The sequence below is a fragment of the Parasteatoda tepidariorum genome, chromosome 1, assembly GCF_982258835.1.
Source record: "Parasteatoda tepidariorum strain Cologne lab strain chromosome 1, Ptep-v5.0, whole genome shotgun sequence".
In the NCBI taxonomy this organism is placed as follows: Eukaryota; Metazoa; Arthropoda; class Arachnida; order Araneae; family Theridiidae; genus Parasteatoda; species Parasteatoda tepidariorum.
In genome coordinates this window covers 32,869,045-32,885,945 of record NC_141755.1, presented here as the reverse complement: position 1 = coordinate 32,885,945, position 16,901 = coordinate 32,869,045, and the positions used below count along the sequence as shown (strand labels likewise).

General features: G+C 28.7%; 1 protein-coding gene across 2 annotated transcripts in view; it reads left to right on the top strand.

Moving 5' to 3' along the window:
• Positions 1 to 362: 362 nt before the first annotated feature.
• The window catches only part of LOC107441671 (very long chain fatty acid elongase 7), a 33,781-nt gene continuing 17,242 nt past the window's right edge, over positions 363 to 16,901 (top strand). The window contains exons 1-2 of one of the 2 annotated variants that reach the window (XM_087161434.1): positions 363 to 765; positions 16,329 to 16,421. In XM_087161434.1, the coding sequence (XP_087017560.1) occupies positions 753 to 765; positions 16,329 to 16,421 (106 nt within the window). In that variant the 5' untranslated portion in view covers positions 363 to 752. Of the gene's footprint in view, positions 766 to 15,929; positions 16,174 to 16,328; positions 16,422 to 16,901 lie in introns of those variants that run through there. The other variant, XM_087161441.1, reaches the window with a different exon arrangement.

Below are 16,901 nucleotides of genomic sequence, written 5' to 3'. Positions count from 1 at the left end.
AAAATGGGTATTCAGCTAGTAATTAAATAATTTCTTTTCTTTAAGGTGAAAGAAATTAGATTCGCCGAGTGTAAATCACTTGACGGAAGAACTCCTCACTGAAAAGAATTCTTTTAACCCCTCATGTCGGAAGTATGAAGTAGTAAGTAAAAATTCTTGTTAAATCGCCAAAGGTCACTGACAAGATTTCGAACGGTTTATAGGAACTACTCAAGCATTCGAATTGTAAAAACTGACTCTATAAAGAAGTGGATCTAATAGACTCTCATTCTTGCCTATGTACATCGTTAGAGAGAGAAGATACGCGTAAAAATAGCTGCAAAACTAGTTTAGAAAAGAAAACTGATGTAAGGACAGAGTTCAGATGATGAAGAACACGGCAGTGATGAATAAGTGGGAAGGATTCCGGTGTATTCAGGATTAAGGTGACGCGTTCGCAAAGAGGTGAAACGCTCCTTAGATTGACTTAAAGGAAATTCAAATATGGAATTATAAGTTTAAATATTTTTTTAGTGATGAAAATTATTATTGTTGAGTTTGTTGATATAATTTTGACTGAAAAATTTATTTTATGAGTGCTTTGAAGCTCTGTTCGGAAAGTTTTTCTCCATTTTAAAACTACAATTGAATGATTGCTGATATTTTAATGAATCTTCCGAGGACGAGGAAAAAGATATTTCAAACACTCGGCTGACCCCGGATTTAGTATTGATCACGATTTAGCACTGACACTTACTTTATTAATACCAACAATGACGCAACACGGTAAGCATCTCTTTTTAATTATTTATTCATTTTTATATTATGTTTGTTATTTGAAAATTATGGTTTAAATAATGAATGAAAATATAAATTCATGTTTAAGGGATCAGGCACACAATTTTTTTTTAAATTTGCTTTATTGATTATAAATTCACTTTACAATGTTGAAAGTTCTTAGTTTTCTTGAAAACAATGTAAAAAGTCTGCATGTATCTGAATTATAACACCATATAAGATTTAATTTCACTCTTTATTGAAATTCAACTGATATGAAAAACTTCAAATGTTTTTTTTTTTAATTCAATTTTTTTTTTCTTCTTTTTTACCAACTAAACAATATATCGCAGTAACTAAAAAAGTTAACTTTCGGTTCTCCATGAATGATGTCAAATATTTTTTTACAATACTTTCTACCTCCCTCTCCCCACGCTACTCAATTTCTTCATTCTTTCCTGTCACATCTCTCTTGTCACTACAGGGAGGGGGGACAAAATAGTGGAAACACTTTTACACGAATAAATTTTTTCATATTTCTCCAGAAATATTTATAAATTATTTTGTAACTTCAGAAATTTCATGAAATATCATGAAATTTTATCAATTTCTTATGATTGATCTTCTAACATAGAAAACTTCAAATCAAAATACAAATTTACTATAAATTTAAATATTGTATAAAATGCAAATTCAGATCAAAAGTCAATTTGCAGTTAGGGAAGAGTAAATGAACAATGAATGGGAAAGAAATTGAAATAGATTGAGGTTTATTTTCGACGACTAGGGCAGTAATAAAAAGATAAAACTATGGCAACATTATATTGTCGTCGCATTATTGATATGCTGATATTATCTATGTCGTCGCATTACTGATATGCTGATATTATCTATATATGCTAATATGCTGATCTGCATTATTGATATGCACAAAAAAAACACATTTTTTGCAAAAAAATTAGATGGTAGTATGCATCTCGCCACCACTTAACATGTTTTATTGACACAAACCGTAGGAAAGTGCGTGCTTGCTCAGGAGTTAAAGCGTGAACCGGGTTCGAATCCCAGCGATGGCTAGTGGATACGAGTTCCGCTGTCACCTCAAACAGACCACAGTGCTGATATACAATGACCAAAGTGCTGACGTAACGTGGTAAACTGTTCACTAGAGTCCCCTTTCCCTCAGACTAATCATGGAAGGTTTCATGGTTTTCCTCTCCATATAACACAAGCGCAGGTTAGTTCCATCAAAAAGTCCACCACGAAGACAGAAATTTCTCCCAATACTTAATCCCAGAGTTCCCTTGTCTTCTGAATTGAGTTCAGCATTACAGTTAAGGCTACGAAGCTGAGCATTGGTAGTCGTAAACTCAAAATTAGGTTGACTGCTCAAAGACGGTTACAAAATAAAATTAAATATCCTCTTATTCTAAAAAACAATAAATCAAAAATAAATTATAAAATTTTTTTTTAACCTAAATTACTGGCAACCACTCCGATTACATTTCCATGCACTTAAAATATAATTTTAATGATATTTGAGGGACATATTTTAAATATTCAGATTAATTATTGTAAGAAATTAACTAAGTTGCAAAAATCTGATTTCAAATCCCATTTTTCCTTACATAAAATATTTCATAAATTAAGGAAGTAGTGGATATCTCTAAAATGCTGTAATAGATTAAGGATATTTTTACATTCTGTGGCCTTTTGCCATTTCTTAGAAACTATACGAAAACTAATAAAAACTTTTTTGAAAATAATTAATAAAGCTTTCTTCTCACAGAAAATTTCCCATGCGTATGATTTTTATAATTCTATAAATTTTTTTTAATAGTTTATTTATTATTCATGGAATAAAATTTTGAATCAAGAAGTTTTTCTATTAAATATCTTTGCCTTTTGTTGAAAGGCGAAATCAAGAATTTGAAAAACTAGTTGTTGGATATTTTCTGAAAAAAATATTTAAAAAAAATTTTTTTTTTCGTATTTATAAAAAAAGCGTATTTTGGTTGTAGTGATTTGACTATTACTTGTTTGATAGTCTTTCAGAATAATACGTATTTTCAGTTGTTAGCGTATTTTCATATATATATATATATATATATATATATATATATATATATATATATATATATATATATATATATATATATATATATATATATATATATATATATATATATATATATATATATATATATATATATATATATATATATATATATATATATATTTGTATATATTTACATTGTTTTAAAAATGAATTTTTAATGTAATAATTTTGAATAATTTCATTCAAATAATTTTTTCTTAAATATTTGATAGTTCAATACTTAAAAAACTTTCCTTTCTCTGAGGACAATTGCGGATATAGTAGATAAAGGAATAATAACATAAATTTTTTTTGAAAATTTTATGCATTTTTTAATGTCTGAATTGCTTTTAAAATCTAGGAATTTTGCCATCTCTTTAAAATTTAGGTTATTTTCACCAAAAATGATCTTTTGAAGCTTCCTATTATTTTAAATATGGTTCCTTTTAAAGTTCTTCATCCCCTGTAAAATTCATTCTAAGTAATTTCATATAATAAAACAAAAATGAAAACTATTATTTTCAACGCGTGTTAGCTGTCAAAAAATATTAAAAAACAGAATCACAATTGTACCCTTTGTTTCTCTAAGTCTGCAAAACACTTTGTGAACAATAGAATTAATGTAAAGAAGTTTTATGTTGTTTTTCTTCTTATTTTACGAAAAATCAAAGGTTAAGTTTCCTGTTTTTCATCAAAGAAACGGATAACTAACCTTTATTTTTTCCTTCCTTTTTCCGTTCATATATTCTTTAAATCCTACAACATAAAAATTTTTAATCATGAATTTTTTTTTAAGGATCTTAATTCTAAAAATATTCTGTAATACACTCAATAACTTCCGCAATAAACTTCCTTAATACATATACAAAAGAAATATATCAGTGTTAATCCTCTATAATATATATACTAATTACAAATATTGCAAAAACAAAATTATTCCTTCATGCCAGTCTACGCATCGAATTTAGTATTTACGGAACTAATAAGCCATCTCATTAGTAACGCAATTGTGAACACAACTGAAAGAAAAATATAGTTTGTTGTTTACACTAATGAATCTTATTGCTCTTGTCTCGAGTATTATGATACATTTTTTTTTTTTGAGATTCTGTAAAACGAAGTTAACACGCATTTGAAGCCACTAAAACTTCTCTTGATTATCCTAATATCAATTTATATCTAATCTAATTGGACATGTTTTATACCAATGACTGAAACTGACTCAAGATGCATTAGAAAGTGAGATATTTGAGAATTCACTCGAAGCTTGGCGAGTATTCTCCAATAACAGAACTGCGTGTTGCACCATCATTTCGTTTTTGATATATGAATCAAGCACCTTTTGTACAAACTATAATCACATAATTTCTTCTAAAGGTCAGAAAAAAACGTTCAAATTTGTTATATGGTGTTTTGCTCAATATCGGGATGCGTAAAATATCATAGTTTAAATTTCATTGCAAAAATAGCTCAACTATTTTATGCTTACTTAGTCACATGTTATTGATCACATATATTTTAACAATAATCTAAAATCAATTACCACAGAATTTTTTCTAGGAATGGAGCTCTTTAAGCACTCATTAGTTAGTTTATTAATTCCCCGATCTATAGCTATATCATTGCGAATCATACTTAACTTTCGAATTGTTTAATGTCTTTAGAAATAAAATACATATTGTATAGCATAATTCCACCTTTGAAGAATACAGGGAAATCCCAATCTATAGCTATATCATTGCGAATTATGCTTAACTTTCGAATTGTTTAATGTCTTTTGAAATAAAATACATATTGTATAGCATAATTCCACCTTTGAAGAATACAGGGAAATCCCAATCTATAGCTATATCATTGCGAATTATGCTTAACTTTCGAATTGTTTAATGTCTTTTGAAATAAAATACATATTGTATAGCATAATTCCACCTTTGAAGAATACAGGGAAATCCCAATCTATAGCGATATCATTGCGAATTATGCTTAACTTTCGAATTGTTTAATGTCTTTTGAAATAAAATACATATTGTATAGCATATTTCTACCTTTGATGAATACAGGGAAATCCCTATCTATAGCTATATCATTGCGAATTATACTTAACTTTCGAATTGTGTAATATCTTTTGAAATAAAATACATATTGTATAGCTTATTTCCACCTTTGAAGAATGCAAGGAAATCCCTATCTATAGCTATATCATTGCGAATTATACTTAACTTTCGAATTGCTTAATGTCTCTTGAAATAAAATACATATTGCATAACACATTTCAACCTTTGAAGAATACAGGGAAATCCCAATCTATAGCTATATCATTGCGAATTATACTTAACTCTCGAATTTTTTTAATGTCTTTTAAATAAAATACATATTGTATAGCTTTTTTCCACCTTTGAAGAATGCAAGGAAATCCCAATCTATAACTATATCATTTCGAATTATACTTAACTTTCGAATTTTTTAATGTCTTTTGAAATAAAATACATATTTTATAGCATATTTCCACCTTTGAAGAATACAGGGAAATCTTAACTTTTTATAGAGACGAAATAGCTCTGGATTCATACAATCCACATAGACAAAATTTGGAAAGTTTTATAACAACATTCTAATGTATGAATTTGGAGGGGGGAAGGGGAATACCAAAAAAAAAATCGCTAAGTAAAAACTAGGTGCATAGTAGAACTTTAGTACTTGATTACTATTGCTTCGGTCAAAAGCTTTTTCAATCTAAACATTATCATTTCTGCAACGCTATAAGGTTGTTCTTACTCTCTTACTTTTCTTTATACAACAAGTGAAAAGCAGCAAATAGTACAGACGTTAAAAAATATGCAATTGCGTTTTTCTGATAACTTACAGACAGGGGTGCAGGCTCTATTTGTGGCGTTTAAAGGTTTTGAAATTAAAAAATAAGTGTCTAATGTATTATTTCTCAACACAAGGAAAGTCATGAAAATTAACATATTTCTCATTAACACTCCCATTTAAATATAACTTGAGAGAACATTCCAAGAAGCATTATAATTTCTATTCGTCAATAAGATAAAACTTAATGACAAGAACTCCTTTCAGGAGTTAAAAAGCCATTAAACAAAAACTACAAAAACGTTATGTTTTTTCAGTTTGTATAACCAGATGCTTAAGAGAATAATAACTCGATGGGCATACGTGAAAGTTTACTCACTGCCGCCGCAGTTGGCCCCTCATGAGAAGTAGCGCAGATTCGGATTTATTTATTTAAATGCATGGTAATTATTTAAAGATTATTTCCATTGACAAGTGTAAAATCGAACATCAAGACATCGAAGAGCCATAACATTATGACCACCCTCCATCTATAGCAATGGGCTCGCCCAGGTTTTCAAGGTTTCTCACCCAGGAACAATGTTTTCATGGGGCACATTAGGACCAATAATCCTCATAGAACATTCCCTGACGTATGTAAGCTACTTGAACATAGTTGCAGACCAGGTTCACCCATTCATGGCGACAGATTTTCCTGCGGGGGATGGTGTTTACCAACAGGATAATGCACCATGTCATAAGGGTCAAATCGTTGAGGAAAATTCCAGTGACTTTCAAGTCATGTCTTGGCCCCCAAATTCGTCTGACCTTAATCCAATAACGCATTTGTGGTTCTACATGGAAAGCCAAATTCGTGCTGCCACGCTACCCCCTCGCAAGGTGAGGGAATTGCAAGACCAGCTGGTGAGCGCTTAGTACCAGATACCTCAGACTACCTATCAGCACCTTGTGGAATCAATGCCACGGTGGGTGCTAGCAGGTTTGAGGGCTAAAGGTGGTCCTACATGTTATTAGCAGGGTGGTCATAATGTAATGGCTCTTCGGTGTATGACGTGGTGTATACGCGTGGTTTGCTCAAAATACAGTTCAGTATTTCAGCTTACTGAAATTTTGAAAAGAACTGAATTGAGGATGACGATGAAATTGAAAGTTCAAGCAAACTGAGTTCACCCAACAAGTTTATAGTTCACAACGTTTATATCAGTTCCAATCAAAACTTTAAATCAGTTTCTTTCGACTTCAAGATCAGTACTATAATGGGATTATCAACAGGATTTTTATTATCATTATGAACCATACTGTTCATTTTTCAGAGTCACTGGTTTGATAGCTTTTCAGTTGGTTTATAGTTTTATAATTTCAGTTGTTCAAACTGGCTGAGAACCATTTGATTTTAGTATATAATTCTTGAGATCTGAACATGATAATAAAACAGTAATTCGTTGTAAAAGTTTTGGTCATCACGCACTGTAAATCTAACAGTTCGAAGGGCTATGTTGAGCTAATGTAAACGTTCATCATTCCCATAATCAATAATTATACATGTAAAGACATATAAACAAGTTATTAAGCATTGAAAACTAAAAATTAAAAGTAAAACGGACACAAAGCATAAATATGTAAATTTTTAAATTCACAATAGAAAAGTAAAAATGCCTTTTAAGGTACAAAATATATATTTTAAACAAACGAATATTTAAAGTGTATTTTTTGCATCTTAAAATTAGCATACTCTATTAAATATCGCATCGTTTTTTTTATTTCATCAAATAGATTTTTTTATGTCCGTAAAGTAAAACTAAATAAACTAGCATGTGAAAGCAGAAAGTGTTTTAAGCTCACCCAGTTGAATGGTTGAGTGAACAGTACGCTTCAGTAACGAAATAAATGGGCTCTAAGAGGGTATTTTGCTTCGTCAAGTGATGACAGTACGTCATGCTTAGCACGTTTACGAGTAAAATTGAAGGTACATGAGATTTAATTTTCCAATAGTTACGTATACTTCTTTCTGTTATGAATAGTAAAAAATTTTGATGAACAATTAATGCTAATTTACTACTGTGTTAGCGTAAACGTATTAATGTCCATGGCGCGATTTTTCATTATTCTACTATACTCTATTGTTCACTTCCTCCCACTGTTACGGAAGTACGTGAACCATAATATCAGTCTAAAAAATGGGTAACGATTGCAAAAAGTGGGTATTCAGACATCACGAAACTTTCTTCGGTTTTGTCAATCCGGTTTTCTAGTATATGATCACACATAAAATTTCGTCAAAATTGCATTCTATTATTTTTCCAAAAAAAAATTTTAAAAAAAACTCGTAGTGACTAATGTACTAACTTTTCTAAAAAAAAAAAAAAAACTCGTAGTGACTAATGTACTAACTTTTCTAATAAAAAAAAACTCGTAGTGACTAATGTACTAACTTTTCTAATAAAAAAAAAACTCGTAGTGACTAATGTACTAACTTTTCTAAAAAAAAAAACTCGTAGTGACTAATGTACTAACTTTTTTAATAAAAAAAACTCGTAGTGACTAATGTACTAACTTTTCTAATAAAAAAAAACTCGTAATGACTAATGTACTAACTTTTCTAATAAAAAATAAAACTCGTAGTGACTAATGTACTAACTTTCCTAATAATCACTTTGACAAGGACACCACATAGGTGGATCAATGTCACCCCAAGAAGGACAGTTAGAATAGCGAGATAAACTGTACTCATGCTCGAAGCGGAATTCGAACCCGGGATCTTCCTGGCACTCGGCTAACTCCTTGACCACCATAAGGGTCGGTCGGCTTATTTCCGTCTCTTTATTTTCGATCGTTTAGTCTTCGGTTTAATTTATTTTTCTTCATTGTAGTTAACAACCTCCCACAATATACTACGATGAAGTTTCGAGTTGAGGAAATATTTTCGTCATGTATTTGAAAGTCACGTTTCATCCCAAATCACGCGATTTTATGACGAAATGATTCTATAAATTAACGAAATACAACTCAAGGATTGCTGAATCGTCAAAAGTGAAAGCTTTATTTTTGAGAGTGATATTATTTTACTCTATTGTCGGCTTCTTTTCGCAATTAGAAATACTAAAGTACATGAGCCATAATACCGAGCTAAGCTGTATTAACCATTATATGGTTTAAAGTTGATCCATGTTATCAAATTATATCAACTTGAACACATTTCCTAATGAATGATGTAATAATAATACACGATAATATGTGATTCACCTTAGTCGGAATTCTGGTTCATATTAGTACCATATAAAGATTTTTATGTTTTTATTCTATAACCGTCGTTAAAAAGCCAACTCAATTTTGAGTTTACGGCAGCCAATGTTCAACTCCTTAGACTTGTAATTTTGAATTCAAACCAGAAGACAAGGGAACTCCTAGATCAGGTAATGGGAGAAATTCGTCTTTGTGGTGTTTTTTTTTTATTAAACTAACCCGTAACCAGTTACATGGAGAGAAAAACTACGAAAATGTATCATGTATCACCATGGAAACGTATCTAACACGGAATTCTAAGGACCAACCATCGCTGACATTCCAACCACTACCTCCTAGAAAAGAGAAGGCCTCAGCACGGGTTACTATAAGCAAGAAATTTGATCCTGTAGTAGTCCAAACATAATAATATCTTTCTCATATTCTATGCTCTCAGCTTAGTAGCCCGACCGCAGTGACATCTTTCTTATTTTTCATCCACTGCACAGTTTATGTTCGTTACGTCGAACTAGTAAATTGATCCGAGTTGAGTCCTTCTTTCTTCTAGGAGGTATTAAAACCCGAGTCACTTCATTGAACGGCGAGTGCTTTGTCCTCTGAACCACAACGACTCATATTAAGGTTGCAACAAATTAACACAAAATTATGGTTCAAGATACCGTCATTATGGTTCAACGTAGAACCGAATTTTCTAAGAGTAGCATAACCGACCATCATTTAATCAAAATAGTACAAATTTTGCCCCCAAAACAAATCCTCAACTAGCCTAAATAGTTTTAAACACAAATGTAAAATAAATTGGTGTAATACCATTAAAAGTGTGTGGGGTCTGGTTTAAACAGCTGCAGGTAATTTAGTTCAGGGATAAGAATATGACACTTATTGATACACTGATTACGTAGCACAATATGCAATGTCTCACCAGACGAATAAATTAGTGCAATTTTTTCACATACCTAACTTCAAAGATAATTTTCATCTTATGCAATATTTCATCACACGCTGGGATATTATGATTCGATCTTCAACCCATTGTTTCAAACACCTCGATTAAAAGTCATCAGGAAATTTATATAAATTATTATGTCATCAACTTATGCCAGTGTAATTATTGAGTTCATACAAACGTCATTATTGAGTATCATACAAACGTTTATTTATTTTTTTAACCTCTTATCTCACCTTTTCGTCAAACGGAAACAGAAAAATAAATCACGTACTTTTCCTTAAAAGGTTTAGAAACATCTATTATTTCATTTCTAATGTCTTTTGTTATTACCCTTGAATGGAGAGCAAAATTCTAGTAAAATTACCGTACTGTATATTAATGACATTTCTGGCTGAAATGGTTAAAACAACAACACAATTCTGGCTAATAAGACCAAAATATACGATGAAACCATTTGGCAGTTTTTTCCGTTCTTATGATAAAAGTTCACCGGAAATTTTGGTTTTCGAAATTATAGTTCGTATTACCACACATTTGATAAATAACATGGAAATGAAAATTAAATTTAACCAAATAAATGGTTTGTATGCTATGCTCTAAGACAGGTGTGTCCAACTGGCGGCCAGCGGGCCGCATCCGGTCCTCGAAGCCTTTTTTTGTGGCCCGCAAACTAAAATATATTAGTTGTAATTTTCTTTCGGACAATTTTTGTAAAAAATCAGTATGGATTTAAAATACTTTTATTTTGATAAAAAAAAAACTAATCTCTTCGTTTCTATGAAATTTAACATACCAACGGTGAAAAAAATTTAATTCTCTGGTTTTGCATCCAAGAAAATATTTATTCAAATACAGAAATAATCGTGTATGTTGTTTGCTTTTTATTTCGTTTTTTTGTATTTTGTGAATATAATTTAGCATGTGAGCATCAGAAATTTTCTAAAAGAAATTCTCCGATTTAATTTTTTGAAACCACTAGCTATGGACGAAATTATTTACATTTGTATATTTTAAAACGCATAAAGGAGGTAATGAATATCATATTTATTTAAATTCTTTGAATCGAATAGGACGTGAGCGAAAAAGAAAAAAAAATTAATTTCAGATGCTCGAGAAGTTTTTTTTTCTTTTCTGATATATATCCTAATAGGCCTGGAAATTTTTTTAAATTTATCACATAATTAAATTTAAAAGAAGAAAAAAAATCACTAAGTTTCTGGTTAAGGGAAGATTCAAAATGATGCGTAGCAAAATTATTTGTAATGCTTGTTATTTTGCTTTTTAATATTAAAAAAACTTTATATTTAAAAGCAAAATATAATCCTTATTTTATTAAGTTTCCATTCGAATGCAAGTACAACAGACAAACCTCAATTTTCTCATTGAATATTTTGTGTGCTACTATGTAAGTTTTAATACCAACCTTTTTATAGTTTTATATCTTAATAATTTGATATCTGTTGCATATTCATTGTTTAATACATAGGTGCACATTAAAGTTATTGTAGCCAGAATTTTTTAATATGCAATTAAATATTTTTAAAAATCTATTTCTTATTTTAATTTGTAATTCAATGCTTTTGTTTTGCACTACTTGATAAAAATCTGACAGTAATATTTAATGTTCCTTCTAACATAAAAAGAGTCCCATATAAAATTTTGATAAAGTTGTGGCCCGCCATTTGACTGGTGTTTTGAATTGTAACCCCCGGCCTCATGTAAGTTGGAAGCCCCAGCTCTAAGATATCATCATAAATTTATCAAATTTCACCACATTTATTCAATTTTATCTTATATTATAATACAATATTTCATTATTAATTTTACCAAACTCATTACCAAAGAGCTTCGTAAAAAATAACGGAGCTGTTTTTTTGCTCTCATTGAGCCAGAAATTCAATAAATTTTACCATATCCTGTTAGCTTTGACCATACTTTTTTTCTCAATGTAATTACCAGAGTAATAAATTAAAAATATTGTATTAATTCTTTTTAATTATTATTCGCTGAAGAATGAAGAATGATATGGATCAATAAATTCCTTTACATAAAATCCTTATTGATGTAAAGTTTGGTGATAATTGCAGCACAATTATTTCAAATTAATTTTACGCAAATTTAAAAATTATTTTAGATAGAAAAGCACTTTTAAGTTCCAAAACTTAATATATTTAAATTATCTATTAAAACTCAAAGAACTATCTCAATTTTCATTGAAACTCAAAAACGTTTTCTTAAAAACTTATATCTTTTATTACCCATTCAAACTCATTCAAATAGTTTACAACAATTTCTAATCAAAACTTTTTCGATAAATGAATAAATGAATATGGTAGTTCAATAAATGTACTGTAATAGCTGAAAATATATATGTCTCACCTATTATGATAATTATAATTTTTCGTATAGCACTATGGAATTCTTAAACGGCAGTAAACTGGCAGCTGTGAGGCTAATCAGTGTCATTTCACCATGTGTGCCAACAATATACAAATAAATATACTTTATTGTAAAGTGATCAAAGTGTGTTTCAAAGAATAGAGCTATAATTATCAACAATGTTTGAATTTTAAACTGGAAAAAAAGAAAAAATTTCAAACTTTTTTTTATTTAAAAATAATTGATCTTTTAAAACTGTCACAGTAAACTTTAAAAGAAATAGATTTATTAGTTAAATTATAAAATTTTATTTGTTTTAAATCATGCTATCGTGAAAATTTGATGAAATCTTTTAAGAAATTAAAAAAGATCGTAGAAAAATTTATAAAATGTAAGTGAAATTTGAGTAATATGGAGAAAATGGTAAAAACCTTTTTAATCGGAATGAATAGAATTTTGACACCTTCTATTAATAATTGTATTTACAATAGAACTAATTCAAAACTCTAACATAAAATAAGCTCTTTTGAATAGAATTCAAAAGAGTTTATTTTACCCGTTTAATATCAATCAAGAAAATTGTTTAGAGTAACAGATTATTCAACACAAATTACGAGTCAGATTTGCAGATGTAAGGACTTTAATATCAATACATTGAGTTTAATATAAATTTAATAGTATGCTTTGAGATTAATGTGTTAGTAATTTGCATTTGAAATTAGCATAGGAAATTCTAAACTTTTTATAAATTATTATTTTTTTAGGAGAATTCTATTTTTTCATATTTATTTATTAAATCTTGCTTCATTTAAAACAATTGATAGGCATCCAAAAATGAATTTTTATTGAAATAAATTAAAAATAGACATTTTACAAAATTTAAACAAAAGCACTGATAGGACCACCGATTCAATTTAACATATTTTGAAAAATGTGTAGTGAATTTTCTTAGAATAAGTAGCAATCCAGTGCTGAAAAAAATATACAAACGAAAATCAAATACAAAAAAAAAAAAAAAAAAAAAAAAAAAAAAAAAAAAAAAAAAACGCTTTAAAACTCAAACGTTATACACAAAATTCAGAAAAAAGCGTTTAAATCCTACATAATTTATTTTTGAAATTTTATTTTTTCCAACAAACTGGAGTAAATGAAACGGAACAGTAAGGTATTAGCAAATTTATCTGCCGTACGATGTAGGTCACAAAATAATACAACACATAAATTTAAATTTCCTGTGTCCATGATGTATTGTCTAAATTATATGTCTTTTTGCATTTAAGTAGAAAATAAATCTCTCTGAACAATGGTATTCAAAAACCAAAACAGTATGGAACATTTTTAAGATGAACTAGTCCAAAGAATCGGGTTTATTTTCTTTTCTATAAAACGTTCACATTAAAAAATAAATTATGAAGAATTGGTTTTTATTAATTTTAGGCTAACTATTATCTATCCATGTTTAATTTTTAGTTCATAACTGCTTCTTCTTTTTTATTATTATTAACATAGTGACGAGAAAGAAATCAGGTATTAAAGCAGTTTCAATTTCTTAAATTACACTTTAATCATTCTCAAATGCAAGGGTTTCAAACTGGCGGCCCGCGGGCCGCATCTAGCCCCCGAAGCCTTTTTTTGTGGCCCGCAAACTGAAATATATTAGTTGTATTTTTTTTCAGACAATTTTCGTAAGGAATCTGTATGAGTCTAAAATACATTTTTTTTCGTTAAAAAAAAACATAATCTCTTCGTTTCTGCGAAATTTAACATACCAACGGTGAAAAAAATTTTATTTCTCAGGTTTTGCATCCAGGAAAATATTTATTCAAATACAAAAATAATCGTGTATGCTGCTCTTTCTTATTTCCTTTTTTTGTTTTTGTTTTTTTGTGAATATAATTTAGCATGTGCTCATCGGAAATCTTCTCGAAGAAATTCTCCGATTTAACTTTTTGAAACCACTAACTTTGGACGAAATTATTTACATTTGTATATTTCAAAACGCATAAAAGAGGTAATGAATATCATATTTATTTAAATTCTTTGAATCAAATAGGACGTGAGCAGAAAAGAAAAAAAAATTAATTTCAGATGCTCGAGAAGTTTTTTTTCTTTTCTGATACATATCCTAATAGGTCTGGAAAATTTTTTTAATTTATCACATAATTAAATTTAAAAGAAGAAAAAAAATCTTGTCACTAAGTTTCTGATTAAGGGAAGATTCAAAATGATACGTAACAAAATTATTTGCAATGCTTGTTATTTTGCTTTTTAATATTAAAAAAACTTTATATTTAAAAGCAAAATATAATCCTTATTTTATTAAGTTTCCATTCGAATGCAAGTACAGCGGACAAGCCTTAATTCTCTCATTGATCATTTTGTGTGCTACTATGTATGTTTTAATAACAAAATTTTTAAAGTTTTATATCTTAACAATTTGATATCTGTTGCACACTAATTGTTTAATACGAAGGTGCACATTAAAGTCATTGTAGCCAGAATTTTTTAATATGCAATGAAATATTTTTAAAAATCTACTTCTTATTTTAATTTGTAATTCAATACTTTTGTTTTGTGCAACTTGATAAAAATCTGACAGTAATATTTAATGTTCCTTCAAACATTAAAAGAGTCCCATATAAAATTATGATAAAGTTGCGGCCCGCCATTTGACTGGTGTTTTTATTTGTGGCCCCCACCCCATGTAGGTTGGAAACCTCTGCTCTAATGTATTTTTATCAATTAATCAGACAAAATTATGGTTTAATGATAATTTAAGTGTTAGTAAGCGGCTAAGTGTATCACTAAACTGCTTTTCCGTGTTATTTTAAAAACCACTTGCTTTCTATTTAAATTAATTCAGCAATTTCATGGATTGTACAAACAAGTCTTTGCTGTTTACATAAACTATTTGCAGCCTTTTTCAAACAAATAAAAATATGAGTATTAAATCAAAAATACGTATAAATCAGAAATGTGTAATCATAAGTATTCTCTTAAATGCAGTCTAAATTGAACAATTTTAAACTCATACCTGCATTAAATCAAAAAAAATGGGATAAGTATTATAATAGTAATAATGATCCTTTTTGTGTAAGTGTTTTCTCAAAAGCTTCATAATCTTTAGGTGAATTTTTCTTTTAAAATCCATATTGGCTCAAATAGACGCTGTTCAAAAGAAAATTAAAAAGGAAAATCTTTAATTAATCTCACATTAATTAATTTATGCTGAGTTCGATTTCTTAAAAATCAACCTATGCGTCTTATTTGATTTGATATGTCTCATTTCGACTATGTCTCATTTGATTTAAAAACGAAAGCATAAAATTGATAATAAACAATTATTCTTAAATAAAGCCCCATAAAGATTGTTTTGCAACAAGCAAACTGTTTGGTGATGATATTAATACAGATATTACTATTCAATTACTCAGACCACCTAGACAGTGGTCTGAATAAAGTTATCTAGACTTCGTTCTAGACAACCTTAGATTATTAGTATATAAATTTGGAGAGTGACTTATTTTTCATTTTGTAAGGAATATGTAATCGCAAAAGATATAAATATATAGAACTTTTCTATATATGCTCTATTATTAAGCAGTTTATCTGTGTTATTCACCCTTGATTGTACAACTGATTGCCTTTTAATAACCTATGCCTATTACCCAATCACCTTCAGAGCAATTAACAGGAAACAGTGAGTAAAAGTCATTGTTGAGTTGAACTCTTCAAAGAAAGATTACTTTTGTTATTAATTATTAATTTTCATATAAATAACTGAAAACTTAATTTATAATAATTTTAATATCTATTTCAAAATCATTAATGAGCTGTTGTTCTATGTTATACGACCTTAAATGCACGACTGATTGTCTTTTGACAGCGTAAGCCTATTATCCAATCATCTTGTCTACAATAAGCAGGAAATTATTGGGTAAAAATTTTTTTCTAAATTATATTTAAAGAAAGATGACTTTTGTGAATAATTATATATTTTCATTTTAATAAATATAAAATTTAGTTTATAATATTTTGAATGCATATGTCATAGTAATTTTTTTAAATATTTTTATTTATTTATTTTTTTAGGAATTTTAAACAGATCTGACTTCGGTCGGTTGTCTGTAATGGATTTTCTCCAAAGAATAGATGACACACTGGAAAAAACATTCGATTCCGGAGGTAAGAATTTATGGCATGAATTGTTCACAAATATTTTTACATTGAAATAATTCATTTTCCTTCACATAGTTTTATTGAGATCTTCTCAATTTTAAGTTGTATTTTATTGATTAACATTACATTTTAATTTTTGTTGCAGATATTACTAGCTATAAATTCATGTACACTAAATTTGATACTACACTGTAATAATATTCTAGATCAAAGTACGGAATAAAGTACCAGCACTTAAAATCTATTTTAACGGAGACTTATTATGGAACAAAAAAACTGATATACAGTAATTTTAACAGTAATAATTACCGTAAATTTACTGCCGGTTATTTTATAGTAATTTTGGAAAGAAAATTCCAACAGTTTAAGGAATAAAAATTATTTTCATAGCAATATTCGAATTTGTCTTCCTCTATTTTTATTCTATTGCTTGATAGAATATGAAAGTTAAATTTAGCGAATATGTATCTCTAAAATGAATAAATT